This window comes from Nuphar pumila, chromosome 5 (genome assembly GCF_984573655.1).
Source record: "Nuphar pumila chromosome 5, dmNupPumi1.hap1.1, whole genome shotgun sequence".
Classification (NCBI taxonomy): domain Eukaryota; kingdom Viridiplantae; phylum Streptophyta; class Magnoliopsida; order Nymphaeales; family Nymphaeaceae; genus Nuphar; species Nuphar pumila.
Window position 1 is genome coordinate 8678457 of NC_143253.1, and position 15095 is coordinate 8693551.

At 36.9% G+C, this 15095-nt stretch overlaps 1 protein-coding gene across 1 annotated transcript; it reads right to left on the bottom strand.

The window, feature by feature from the left end:
* Positions 1-5965: 5965 nt before the first annotated feature.
* LOC149836675 (2,3-bisphosphoglycerate-dependent phosphoglycerate mutase) lies at positions 5966-10978 on the bottom strand. Its single transcript, XM_090005519.1, has 3 exons — positions 10827-10978; positions 10710-10762; positions 5966-6457 (listed from the first exon to the last, which is right to left on the bottom strand). The coding sequence occupies exons 1-3, from the start codon at positions 10915-10917 to the stop codon at positions 6338-6340; spliced, it is 264 nt and encodes an 87-aa protein (XP_089861645.1). The 5' UTR covers positions 10918-10978; the 3' UTR covers positions 5966-6337.
* Between the last annotated feature and the right edge of the window lie 4117 nt (positions 10979-15095).

The following is a 15095-nucleotide window of genomic DNA, read 5'->3' on the forward strand; positions in this document are numbered from 1 at the left end:
GAATAAGGATTTACGAAAGGAGGTGAGCAATTTGGGAAGACAAATGCGGTCACTGGTAGAGATGATGATCAATGTTTATAATAAGATCGAGGGAACCAAGAGGCTACCGAGGATAGAGAGTCCACCAAGTAAAAGAAAGAGACAATTTGTATGTCATCAATGTCCATTTGAGTCGTCAAGTGTCACTGAATAAACGATAGCGATTCTTTTTATCCCGATAATTATTTGTTGTAATTCTATAATTCTTTGTTGTAATTCTATAATTATTTTTTGTAACGTGACATTCTTTAATTGTTTATTTCTTTTTTTAATAAGTGTAACACACAAGTGCCACTGAACAAATCGTTGTAATGTTCGACCTTCATAAATAACTTTGTTATCCCTGATGAACTTGTTCACAAAAAGTAGATTGTGTAAAATATTGAGAACAAGCTTTGAATCAGAAATAGTAAACTGAGATGACTCAATGTTGTGTATGTTCAAACCTGCTCCATTGTCAACCTAAACTGTATCCTTTCCTTAGTAAGGAGAATGAATGGATAGGTTGTTTAGGTCGTGCGTAACATGGTGGGACGCTCTAGAGTCGGAAAACCTGTTCCCATCATCAATCATGTGAGAGGTTGTTGGTTCAGGCGTAAGAGGAAAAAGGCTGAACACTTCAAAGCATACTCTGTTTTACAAAACAGAGGATCAAACAAAGACTAACACAGGGAATCAGAAATTATGTTTTCACTTGAAAAAAGCAGAGACCAAAAACGGGTAAGATAAAAAACAGAGTATTAAGAGACAGACATAACCGAAAGCATTCTCATTTCACACACCTAAAACTGAATACATCAACACTTTATATAGAAAAAGAAAAAACTGTTACATATTACAAGGTTAGCCCACGTATCCATGTTCCCAAAAAGAACTCCCTAAAAAATTAGACTACTCACTTCAAGCAGTTTCCAAAAAACTTGCTACGCATGAACCCAGTAACAGGCCTCTCTTCCATAAACATAGGAACACAAGCTACCCATTACTTTACTGGTCCTAAAAATTTGCTAACTTGACCACCACGAATAGAAAAAACTACCTCCAAAGCATAAGCTCCAGAAAATATGAACCACTTCAAAAACTCCCAACCGTTTTGAAGATGAACTTACAGGGGTAGCATGGAGAGCTTGAGGCTGATTTGATCTGGCAAGTTGCCCGTGTTATCTGTGTTGGCCCCAAATTTTCTGGTAATCTGATAGTTGTGAGCAATGTGCCCAGGTCTGTCCCAATATTGACAAACTACACGATTTCTTCCTTGATTGGTATGATTATAGTGACATGATTGCCGTCCTCCAGATCTGGCCCCTATGCCTATAGTTTCTGTGGTGATTATGCTCTTTGTTGTTATAGGGTCTTGACTGATTCTGTTGTGCATAGTTCACTGTAGGATTAACAACATTGCTTTGGTTGGATTCTTGATAAAAAAGTTGGGTCTCCTGAGCGAGCAACATTCCATGTAGTTGACTAAGAGTAAGAGGGTTTGACCATGTGGATATAGATGTTTTAAAGGCATCATATTATATGGAAAGCCCTCTAAGCATTTGTAATATCATATCCTCCTCACTAACAGGTTTGGAGGTCATCGATGGTGTGAAATATTTTTTTCTCAATGTATTCATCCATAGTGAGAGACCCGAGTGATTGCATTTGATCCTTCAGCTGCATTACTCTTGATGCAAGAGTGCAACATAGGTCTGTGTTAGGGTGGTCCAAATATCATAAGAGGTCCTTAGACCCACAATCTAAGAGTGCATCGGTTCTGTCAATGAGATTATCTAGCTGAACAGCTGGTCCTGTCTCATTCAGGACAGGTAGTCAGGCTTAATCTCTTCAGATTTGCCATCAGCAGAAGTTTTAGACTTGTTTGGACATGGTCTTGAATCATCTATGAAACCATAGAGGTCATAAGAGAGGAGGGGAGTAAACCGAGGCTCCTACAAAAGGTAGTTTTCAGCATTCAGTTTAATGTTCAAGTATTGAAGGTTCGATGGGGCTGGTATCATAGGCAGAGACATGGAGCTACTTTAGTTGAGATGTCGATAAAGCCATGGAGGAAATAAGACCAGCAGCAAACACGATCAATGAAGACGATGAGAATCACGGCTCCAACATTGATCAAGGACACCGGGACTGTCCACACACAACAACGATCACCAACAGATGCAGTCGACAGAAGCACATTAGGACAGCTCAAGTTACCAGGTCAGCCCATACACAGCAACAACACCACTAATCAGCCCACACGCAGCAGCGATCGATCACCACTGGATGCACAATAGAACAACCCACGACACATGGACTGTCCACACAACATCGATGACTAGCGATCGCCACCAGATGCACACAACAACGTGTATCAACAAAGGCAGGATGAAAGGGTGTTGCAGAGAAAAAACACAATAGCAGCAACAACACAACACAAATAGGCTGGATGATAGCTGGGATGATCTAGAATAACCAGGACACGGTTGTAGAAAACTCAGGAAAAAAGAAACTAGGTTCTACACGGTAAGAGAGGGATGCACAACAAGCTTTAACTTTAACCCAAAGGATCAGAGCTGTGCTCTGATTCCATAACAAAGTGGTAAAAGACACACGGAAAACAACTCATAGGTGATTTGACTGGTGAGGCAGACGTCCACGAACGGTAAGTTTCTCGCTTCCTCTCTCACCAATCTCAGAGGAAGAGGTTCTAATAAATAGAAGAATTTCTTTACATTTTCAATAATTTATCTCCACCTATAGTTTCTACAATTAGATCTAAGTGGAGTTGCAACAGTTTGAAATCCTTGAGATCGCTTTTCAACTTTGGATTCTCACTCGTATGGATGCTATCTCCTTGGCGTCATTATCTTCATTAGCTGAGATTGGATAGGGTTTGTATTTGGATCAGACTTTATATCTCTAACAATACCATCTTAGAATCAAGAATGCACAACCAACGAGGTACCCATGCTGAGAGACTTGCGTCCAGTCTCTGAACACGGGTTCCATCATTTGAAATAAGATGGGTTTCATAAAACATTCAATCCTAACCATCCAATCAATGGCTAAATGGTTCTGCTGGATGACTAGGATTGAATGTAAGACGAAACCCATCCTATTTGAAATGATGAGATCTATTTTGGCATCTTGGTGGGCAAGGACTTCGTACAGCCTGTATCCATTGTAAGGTGACAAGAGTAAACTTCTTGCATGCAAAACATGGCCGAATGATAGTATTATATGACTAATTTGACATGTCTTTTGAAATACCTAATAAGTTTTGATATTCTTTTTATATCCAAAATTGCAAATCTTTAAATTTAAAGAACCTTTTTACCTTTTGCAAATGTAACTTTTTCTAAAATATATAATTATTTTTTGTAAAACAATATTCCTAACAAATCTCTATCTCTTTGATCTCATGTAAAAAAGTTATGTTTTTATAGTCGTTAAAAAGCTGAGACATATGACTATAACTTTCATGTTTTGAGTTAGAACCGAAAACTCCTATAGGGTTCTCATTTTTTAGTTTCAAAATTAGAATAGAAACATACTTTGCCGACTGAAACAACTAAATAATCTATTTTCAGAAAACATTTCAACCCATAAAAGAAAGGATTTCAGAAAAGCAAAAAAAAAAAACTAGATATAAATATCTTTCAAATGACACCTGATTCACTAGAAAATATTTAAGGGGCACTAAGATACAACCTCGATAACATTCCTAAAACAAGAGATAAACATGTGTAATTGTATATTTTCTGTCTATTTTATGATATTTTTCAGCCACCTACTCCAAAAACCTGTTAAAAAAGAAAAGAAAAATAGATCAAGACATTAACTTTTCAAGACCACAAAGATCACCTTGATCTGATGAGTGGTTGGAGATAAATGTCATCTAAAAGATAAACTATTTAATATAAGCAAGAATGCGAAAGTCTGCATAAAATATATATGAGGATATGAAAGTTCACAAAAAATATACGCAAGGATGAGAAAGTTTGCATAAAAATAAGTGCAAACATCCTGTTAAACTCAAACATCGAAACTTTGCAAATATCTGACTAAGTTTGTATATATACCTCAGAAGTTCGCATAAAAATAAGTGTGAACATCCTGTTAAACTTTAAAAATTATATATATAGGAGAAACTCTACATAAATTTGAGAGAAAATCGCATGTATAAAAGAAAACCACATATTTAAGAGAAACTTCCCATATATAAGAAGAAAATTGCATATATAAGAAAAACTCCACACACACACACATGTATATATATATATATAATCACATATATATTTTCTGCATAACAGTCTCTAGTCTCATATCTGCATCTCTCCGATCTAACATTGAAAACCTATATTTTTACAATCATTGAAAAGCTGAGACATAGGCCTATAATTTTCCTATTTTGAGTCAGAGCAAAAAAACCCTTCTAAGGTTCCTATTTTTTTAGTTTCAAAACCGAAATAGAAGCACACTCTGCAGACTAAAATAGTCAAACAATATATCTTTCGAAGAACGTTTCTCCCCAGCCACTTATTAGATAAAGGTCATCTTGATGGCATTAAAAAGCTAATGTCTTGATTTGTCTCTTTCATTTTTTTGTTTTTCTTGATTTTCAACAAAAGTGACCGTAAAATATCATAGAACATAAAAAAAAAGGTGCAACCACACTTGTTTTAGTTTGCATAACATGCTTCTATTTCAATTTTAGAACTCAGAAATGAAAACGGTTCTAACTCAAAACAAAAAAGTTATAAGCCTGTGTCTCAGCTTTCCAATGACTATAAAATCACAAGTTTTTTGATGTCTGATCAGAGAGATAAAGGAGTGAGAACAAACAATCACATATTTAAGAAGAAATTCACATATATTTAAAAAATTTGCATGTGCGAAAGGTAAATAAGACTTTAAAAATAAATATTTACGATTTTGAACATAAGAATAACAAAAAATATAAAGCATTTCAAAATTCATGTCAAATTAGCCATACAATGCGGTCATTTTCTGTTGATTATATGTGGGGGTGGCCATCGGGCCAGCCTGGCCTGATAAGAGCCCCACAGGCCCGACCCTGCCCCAACTCAGTTATATTCAGGCTCAGGTCAGGCTGTTCGGGCCCAATTACATATTCGGGCCGGGCTAGGCCCGAGTTAAATCAAGCTTGAACTACAAAATGCAGCTCCAGGCTGACCCAATACAACTGGGTACCCTACAGCCCGTCGGGCCACCTGGTCCGATGAACACCCTATATTCAGAAGCATTCACGATTTAGATGGACAGATATTAGCAAAACAGGACTTTTCTGTAAATCCCATGACTCACGTATCACTATCTCAAAGGAAAGTAGCCATGCCCAAAGGACTTTTGGGTGTTTGAATAGACCAATAAAGACAAGTCCTGAGATAGGACATTTAATGGAATACAAGGCTTATAAAAAAGGAGACGAACCTGCTAAAAAATATCAGATGCCAAACTGCACTGTATGAACTGATGATTTATCGATTCCTCACATGTACAACGTAAGGGACATTGATTGTGTAAAGCAGTACCCATTCTTTTGAGCCTGTCAAACGTTGGCACTCGTTCATAAATAGCCAAAGTTAAGATGAGTAGCCCAAGGGGAACGGTACGGTACCTACACCAAATGAACTTACCCAAAATGTTTTTTGGCTTATGATGGCGAAAGATCTCCCAAGCTGATCTTGTAGAAAATATTGAAGCCTTAAACCATAAGAGTATATCTTACTCGAGACATCTCTTAGGGGTTTGTAGTATAAGATCTTGCAAAAATTGTGAAATTTGCGTTAGTTAATAACCACAATTAGAGGCTACTTTTTTTTAGATTTGATATATAAACATTCGTGTTATAATTTCCCAAGAAGAATTGATTGGTTCAAGCATTTTTCAGTAATAAATTTAGATTTAAAGATCTTGATTAAAGGCACTCGTATATTGAGTTTTTGATTTATGATTTTGATATCGACATCCACTATACCAGGTTACAAACACCATCATATTCAACAGACTTGTGCTTTAGTAAAAACACTAGATAAGCAACTAACCAAATAAACTAAAGAAACAAACAATCTAACAGCCTAAGCTCTATGCCGATAATTGTCATTGTTTGTCAATGAAAAAACAAAACCAATAAAAATTTTTGCTAACAAAATAGAAAAAATAAACCTCAAGATTTAACAGATAGTTTGGTCCCTAATTTCCTTCATATTCAATTTTCCCCCTCATGGAAGTATCAAAGGAGATAAGGCTGATTGATTTTCAAACTCTCAATCACCAATGTGTGTTTCTGTTACTTTGCATTGGAGTTGTCTTCTGATGTTGGCTTTATCAAATGAAACTGACCACCCTCCTTGCTTGCAACTGTGGTGACTTTGATTTCGTTACATTGATTGATGAACTTCGTTAACTCCTGATCAAGATCAACATGGAAAAAATGCCCAAGTTTATTCAGCAGAGAATAGAAGCGACATAATTCAAGCATTATTAGATGGTGATGATCAAAAAATAAAGAGAAGGGGAAAAGCAAACAGTAAGTATTCCGGCTACGTCGTATCCGCTTTCATTGTTGGGACATAATAAAGGAGGGTTAAAAAGAAAAAAGGAAAGAAAAATCATCTGTTGCCCATCTCTCAAGTCAACATAATAAAGGAGGGTTAAAAAGAAGAAAGGAAAGAAAAATAATCTGTTGCCCATCTCTCAAGTTGGCTGTCACTAAATGCAGCATGTTCCTCATTAAGGATTTTGCCTCATCATTTGGCAACCTAACACCAATCAAATCGTGGACAAGAATCCCAAGTTCACCACCCTATATCCAGAAAACAAAATCATGTGATCGCTGTGAATCAGGATGCACAAGGTTCCCTGAAAGTAAGCATGCAAGAGTTCAAGTAGAAGGAGATAAGAATAAATAAACAAAATCCTATTTATCTAAGTACCAATAACAGAGATTACCAAACCAAGTAAAACAAGAAACATAAGCTACAAAACATACAGAAAGCCATCTTACATGGAAAGAAATGCCCAATCTGCTTTAGATAGTAGAATTCCAAACAAGCGTCAACTCTTGTACATAGACAACATAGACGCAAACACATGCAATGGGAACAAGTCGGTTAGCCTTGAGGTCAAAGACAGCAGAAAGCAAGAACCTTTTGAGGTAATATTTCATGTCTTCATTCTTTTGTAACACAGAGTTGGCAAATACCTTCTACGATGGCACTTTTCTTTGAGGGTTTTGGATATCCTTAGAATTGCGAGAAATAAAGTCCTCGAGCATATGTGTGTTTATTCACAGCAAAAGCCAAAATATTGGACACACCCAGGCATGAGAATCCAAGAAATTTGACCCTGATGAATTCTCTCTGTGTTTAAATGATAATGTATGCAGCCATGCCACCTCCCTTGTTTTATCTGTATCAGCTTTCCACTGGAGATTCAGCCTCAACATGTGTTTATAGCAGAGTTACCAGAAGCTTCTTAGATAAGTGGGAAGCCTTCTTCCAGGAAACTCGCTTTGGAAGAGCAATACACCTCACTTCTGAAGCTTGATGAGAATCTCGATTCTCACATGCTTTTCCTATGCTTTTCACACGCTTCATCTAATCTTCTTATATGTTCTCTCACTCTACTTTTCATGTTTTTTATGTGTTTCCTCTCACGCTTCTCACTCACTTCCATGTGCTTTCCCTAAATTGGCAGGCATCATTTTTAGATTTTGTTAAAAATTTAATTCTTACATTGAAAAATCATGAAATTTAAGAATAGTCACTTTTATTTTAGTTTTTATTTGTGTTCCATTTTAATTCTCATTCAATTCTTATATTATTTTTTTATTCCTCTCTTCCCGCTTCCTATACATTTTAAAATGCATCGCTTCTCGCTTTTGCTTCCCGTATTGTTTCCCGCTTCCTAGTTTGGCAACCTTGGTTTATAGCAGTAACTTCAAATAATTTAATCACCAGTACAAACTTTTGGAGGGGAGACCTTAATTGAGAACTCTTGGACTATGTCATTTGAACATTATCTGGAAATGTTACAAATCAGGTACCTTCACAATAGAACCACATTATGTATCTATGTTTGAGCCCTTGGCTGCCACCTTCCTAGTAAAATGATTTGGGGTCTGAATCCAAAGCCCCCATGGTGTTGCCTTCCATTGGTTACCATAACTGGACAAAGTACTGCTGCAGGTTCAAGTAAAGAAGCAAGGGTTTCATCCAGGCAATCGATCCATGACGTGCAATTCAGGAGCGTGCTTGGCCTTTGTTTTAAACATGCTCTCATCTAGAAATCTGACTTACCTAACCTTATCAGATTGGAATTGAGACAAATTGAATATTAATTATTATCGACAATGAGCTTTGTAGGCAAGGTTTTCTCTTTTTTCTCTTTTTGTGGGGGGTGGGGAGGTGTGCTGAAGTGGAACTGGAGTTGATGAAATTGCCTTGACTGGTGGTACATGTGGAGGAAAAAAAAAACAAAGTAATTTTTGGGAATAGAGAAGAAAAAACTGTACTCATGCATAAGCCATATTTGTTTAATCATTGTTTCCTCTTACCCACTAGATCAAGACTTGTAAGCATTGTGGCTGATGATACATATAGTCCACCGGACCCATGCCTCCATACCATTGTAGTCAAAACTTGTCCACCTACTAAGTGAATGCAGGACCAGACTGACCTGAAGCATCCAATTGGGCTTATTTCATACGAGAAACGAAGTCAGTCTAACATGCATACTTATTGCTTGGTGGACCAGTCATGCCTAGAGAATCTGGCACAAGATATCAAAACTAACATAGCTTCAGCAAGACTTCTCACATCACAAGGGAGTGATGAAGGAAGACCCTCATACATGGCTCAATTTAAGACATCCAACAACATGTTACATCATTTCAAACCACAACCAATTTCTTTCTACTACATCCAATATCAAGTCGGATCAAGCATCTTGGTCATTTGATCTACAAGTAACTCAAAGGAACATGAAAGCCTTCAGCAAATTGTAACATATGTTTCTTTGTTATCGATGAGTTTCACTCTTTCACAACAATGAGAGGCAATCTAGACACCACAATTTAACCGTTTTTTTCACTCCTCCTTATAGTTGTTTGCTAGCCTAAGCCAAATAGGTATGAACAAAGTGAAGTTTTTGGGATTGGGATTGCGATTGCGATTGCACTTACGCTTGCTGCTAGCCTTGAACTTAAAGTGGATCTCCTATTTTTGTTGATTATATTGAATATATGTATGTGTGTGTGTGTGTGTGTGTGTGTGTGTGTGTGTGTGTGTGTGTGTGTGTGTGTGTGTGTGTGTGTGTGTGTGTGTGTGTGTGTGTGTAATGAAAGCATCTGATTACTAAAGGAATTAAACATATTTTTAAACTTTATAGAAAAGCCAAAACTGGGCCAAAGGCAATCCATTCCCTAGGGCGGCAATATCAGTCCAGCTAGTTGAACAAATTATGAGACCCAAGTTATTGGAAGCTACCATGCAAGTAGAAGTCACGAGTGCAATTGAAGGTGGGAGTTGGTTGATCATCCTTTCGTGCCTTTCAAAAGCTCAAAATTCCAGAAAATCTTGGGATGAAAAAGATACCCCCTCGCCTTGTGTTAGTCATTTTAAGATGGATCGATATGAGTGCCTGTAGTACCTTCATCTACCTAAAAGAATTGTTATTTTCCTGAATCCAGCCACAAAAGGCTTATCCTTAAATTTGTGCTGACACCAAGAGCACAGCCCATGGCAACAGTCAGTGGTGGAAACAGAGCTCAAGCCTTCTCCAATCATCTAAAATTGGTGACTTTGGAGCCCAATAAGGGCAACCGGAGGTCCACATCACATGGGTGCCGAAAGGAGGCACAAAAAATCACTCCTCCAAATCATGGCCTTTCTGAGCTTCAAACAGGCCTAATTTTAATTTCTTTTAACCGTAGGATGGCCATTTTTGCAACTCTTCTAAACAGCGATCAATGCTTTCGTTCCTCCCCTCTCTTATTATCTAGTAGTCAAAATTGGTTTCCTAAAAAAGGATCCCGCCAACCATCTACTTGACCAACTCTTTTACCAACTGAATTTTTTTTAATGGAAACTATCTTACCAACTTACTGATCGTAACGATGATGAACTCTTCTCATGGTTCCCCTTAACTCAGTAGTAAAGGATTCAAGGAACCGAATCAGCGAGATCGAACAGCAGAAAATGTTTCACGACATTCTAATTTGCAACCTCAAAGTCATTGGACACTAGAGAGACACATGAATCATTGTACGAACACTTTGCCATTGATCAAACAAATAATTGAAAAAAAGGATTAGAGAAGCTAAATCAACCAAGAATTCTATAGCCACTGACTAAACGAATATGTGAACAGAAAACAGATTAGGGAGAAACTCAAGTAATAAAAAACCATGAATTCTTAGTCACTGATGAAACAAATATGTGAGCAGAAAACAGATGGGGAGAAGATCAAGCAATAAAAAAACAGAGATTACACCCATTTATAGCTACATGACTTCATACCTTCTGACGTTGGTTTCAATTCAAAAGGTACACGGAAAAAGAAATGAAGGAAACCCAAATAGTCAAAGGGAAGATGGGGTTAAATTCTATGCGACGTAGTAAAAAGCAGAGGGAGAGGAACCATAGGAAGCCATCGCTTACCCTATCGGTCTCCATTTCTTTGGTTGTCTTAGATGGTTTTATGATTCGTTTGCCTGCAAGAATAAATCACCATCAAGAAGATGAAGAAGTGTGATGGGCAGAGAAGAGTGACTTTACCTTTGCGAGTGGTGGGTGGTTTGCCATGGCGATTGGGAGGGATGGACTTCTTCTTCTGATGCCCTTTGAACAAAAGCGCTTTCTGCGTCATCGCCCTCTAACGCCACAGAGAGAGAGAGAGAGAGAGAGAGAGAGAGAGAGAGAAGAACCTAGGGATTATTTCTGCCGCCGGGAAGTCTTTAATGCGAAAATCGCATCGACTAGACCAGCTCGTGGAGTCTGTGTCACAAAGATACGCAGACACGAAGAAGCGTGCCATGGTGACTCGCAAGTTTAAAAATTTGTTATATAGAACACGAAAATACCGAGTTTTTACTTTTAATAAATAAAAAACTAAATGTTGATCTTATAAGTAAAATATATATTTTAATTGAACTATTATTAAAAAGCTTTAAAATATTAAAATAATACTAAGATAATAACCACATGTGCCAGTATCCTTGTTCATGTCGCGCGTGACACATTGCCAAAAACGCGTGTCCCTTTGACATAACGGAGTTGTGGGTGTTATGACATGGACACGATCAAAATGATAAGTGACACGTCCCTAATGTTTTATTAAAAGCAACGTATAAGGATACGACACAAAATTAAATTGGAGTGTCCCTGTTATGTAGCTTGATGGTACCACACTGAACCGGGCAATGTCACAGATCACGCCCTTTACAAGCTGTTCACATAAATTAACACTTGAGATGGCACCCTTTACATTGTTTATAAATTTATTAAATTTAGGTTGATGTGAAATAGGTGATATCATTGTTTTTAACTGAAATTTAAAATCAAGTGGAACCAGAAATCTTAGATCATACTTGCCCATTAGAATTAGAGGTGTCAACGGGTCAGGTTTGACTTGGACCCGACCCGACCCGTTACAGTATAAGATCAGGGTTTGGTAATAAATAACAAGACCCGATTAGAATCCAGGTCATCCCAAAGGGTCCGATTAATACATGGAGCAGGGTATGGTTTGTAAAATTTTATACCAGACCTGGGCCCGACCCCCAGTTCAATGTAAAAATGTTAAAAAATGAGCTTAAATATCATAGGGAAACTTAGAAGGCTAATAGCTACAGTTGCCCATCAGTTCTAAAAGAAATGCAACAATGATGTCTTATTTATTCCAGAAAAGATTTCTATACAAGGCAAGAAAACTTTTATCCTCGTAGCTTCGACATACACATAAATATTGCAAAATAAGATGAGGAAACTTTGAAACTAATAATGCAAATATATTTATGCAAACCAATAGGATTGTAGCAAATATATTTATGTGAAATCGTGAATTATATGCAAAAATATAATTTTAATAGTTTTTTTTAAGAGGAGTTTCACAAATATATTTATGCAAAATATTGACGTATATGTGAAAGGATAAGATATTTGCAATTTTGGTGGTTTCAGTTTCAACAAAAAATTGCAAATAAATTTATGCGAGTTTGTGAGTTTCGCATAAAAAAACCAGTGATTCTAGATTTAAGTGAGAGTTGGACCTAGCCTATGGGCGGTACAATTTTATCACAATAAAGCCTCAATTCTTAGTTGCAAAAGGTAAAAGAGTCCTAGCAATGTTGAATATTTGCATTTTTTGACATCAGGAGAATATAAGAAATTATAAGGTTTTTAAAAAAATCAGATCAAATTAACTATACTGTACCATCTTTTTTCGCAATTAATATAGTCAAGAAAATTGTTTAAACTCATTCATTATTTTATATAAATAAACAATGTTGAAAGAGAGCCTTGAAACTTGGTCCAATTAAACAAGCAAAAATGCACCCAATGTTTAAAAGCCTATGCAAACGAAGAGAAGCACAAACTTTTCCAATAGTTTGAACAATTAAAGAAACATATCCATAAATCATGCTTTTCTGTTAAAAACAACTGGGTCTGAATAAGGATTACGTAGACCAGACCTTGTCAATACCTGATAAAATAATATTTTCTTACATTGAAAATTTTGGATCTTAATCGGATCTCTGGTCAGACCCGAGTTTGTTACTAAATTTCATAAACGATACTAGGTCTGTATGCTTTCGAATCTCACATGCCTGACACAAATAATTAATTGGACTCCTTCCTTTGTTACGAGACCTTAACACTAATGGTTTTGGTACGGTTTGGGACCTGCTCATACCCAACCCATCAACATCCCCTAGTCTGTCACAATCCGTTTAGTCAGATTCAGTAAAAGTTGAATCCAATTAATAATCAGATCCAAACTCAATATTGAGTTTTGCACCTGAATCCAAGTCCGTGTCCAAATAAAATCCAATCCAGAATAGGTTTTAGCTGATGCACATTTGACTCCAAGTCTGACTATGGATCTGATTACGAGATATCCAATTAGGTGTTAATGCCAAGATCTGACCCGAAATTTACCTGTTTACATCCCTAGTTTTCAAACAAATCAAAAGTCATGACTTTCATTCCATGGGTCTTGTTTGCAATGTCCCATGATTCTAGAGTTTTTTCAGTCTGCTGTAATAATTATAAATCACAATCACAAAAAAAAAAAACCCCACAACACTTTGTCAAGCTTAATAAAATATAAAAATGTGCAAATTGGCGATTGTGATTTTCATTGATGATTATTTTGATTTTCAAAAAAGCATCACACATATATGTTCTTTTTCCTTGAAATAAAATTAATAATGAGAGATTTGTATATACTATTTGCAGTTTTTGTAATTTGCTTATTATGTCATTTTTTTCATCTCATTTTTAATACAAACCAATTTTTACTATGTATTCATTCTTTAATTTATATGCCCCCTTGCAATTTCTTTTTTCATTATCCTCAAAATTGGAGGTACTACTTCCCTCCTAATGCCATGTTCATCCTGGTAGGTAATAAGATGATGATGAAGCTTATGCGTCTCTCTCTCTCTCTCTCTCTCTCTCTCTCACCTAGACTTAAAAGAGAAATCTGACGATTTTTTTGGGGATTATTATTAAACGGGGCTACGTAGCATTGCATAAAATAGCTGAATCAATTAGAGTTGCACCATCTCAAAAGAGGGATTTCAATCTCATTGGAGTTTTTTATACAACACATAGAAACCATCGTTATGTTTGGACTTCCATACAGCCCAAGAGGTGTCACGTTGATAGCGGACTGAAGTCTGTGCCTGCAGGGTAAAACCATCCGAGGAATCTCTCTCTCTCTAGAATAGTTTCTCATTTGGCTTAGGCTTTGTGGCAAAAGATGCAGCCCCTACAGGCGGGGACTCCGCTTGTCTGGGTAGGAGCAGCTGGTGTACGTCACCTTGTGTTGGGACGTTGCAAGTTCAAGTCTCAATGGTATCATTGTATAACTGGTAGGGGTCAGACAAACCCCAGGTTGCCTTTAAAAAAAAAGATGCAACCCTTGTGAGCAAGGAGCCCATAGCTTGATCAATAAAAAAAAAAGGATGGTTCGGCGGGGGGTAGGGTGAGGCTAAGTAGTTACCTCAAAAATTAATTTTAATGAAAAAATAATAGAAAAATGCCATGTCCAGTGCAACATTGTCAGTATCGGTCAAAACCTGAATCAATTATAAAATGAACAAGAGAATTGGGCGATTCGGACTTTAAGCGAATCGAGCCTGCCATTTTGGGTTTTAATGTAAAAAATCATTAAAAAAAACAAATTATTAAAACATTTTAATATTAAATATTAAAATCCAGCTTCCTTGTGTATTCGCTCCAACGGGGCCTCATGTGTCTCCTTGTATATATGTCTTAAACATCTATACAAGACTGGCATGTGCCAAGTACTTTTAGTTGCGTCCTTGTGACATAGATGTAAGATTGTCCATGTATCCGTTTTGGACTATAATGACCAAATGGAAGTTAATCAGATACTAACATTAACAGATGAAGACCCTGACAGGTCTGCCCACCCTTCCCAAACCTGAATCTAATAATTTCCCTAACCATCTATAACCTAAAATTGCATGCAAATATTAGTTGAACTCTATTTGGTTTGGATATTCGATTTTTTTGATAAGTTGATATTCAAAATTTTATCAACCCATATCAGGCCCCACCATTTACTCAATCGAGTCAGCCAGGGGCTTACTAAAACCAAACAAATTGAGGTTATCAGAGCCCCAAGACGAATTTGTAAAGTGTAAGAAAATGCATCATAGAGGTATGTGACAGTAAATCCACATACTTCTAATATAGTCAAGAAAGATGCTTAGCCTGATCAACAGGGCTCTGCTTGTCTGGCAGGAGCAGTTAGTGCACATCACCTTGTGTTGGGACGTTGCAAGTTCGAACCCT

Coding starts and splice junctions, on each gene's coding strand:
- LOC149836675 (XM_090005519.1), bottom strand. CDS start 10,917: ATGACGCAGAAAGCGCTTTTGTTCAAAGGGCATCAGAAGAAGAAGTCC. Junction 10,763..10,826: donor ACCACCCACCACTCGCAAAG/GTAAAGTCACTC, acceptor TTATTCTTGCAG/GCAAACGAATCATAAAACCA. Junction 6,458..10,709: donor AAGAAATGGAGACCGATAGG/GTAAGCGATGGC, acceptor GATCTTGATCAG/GAGTTAACGAAGTTCATCAA.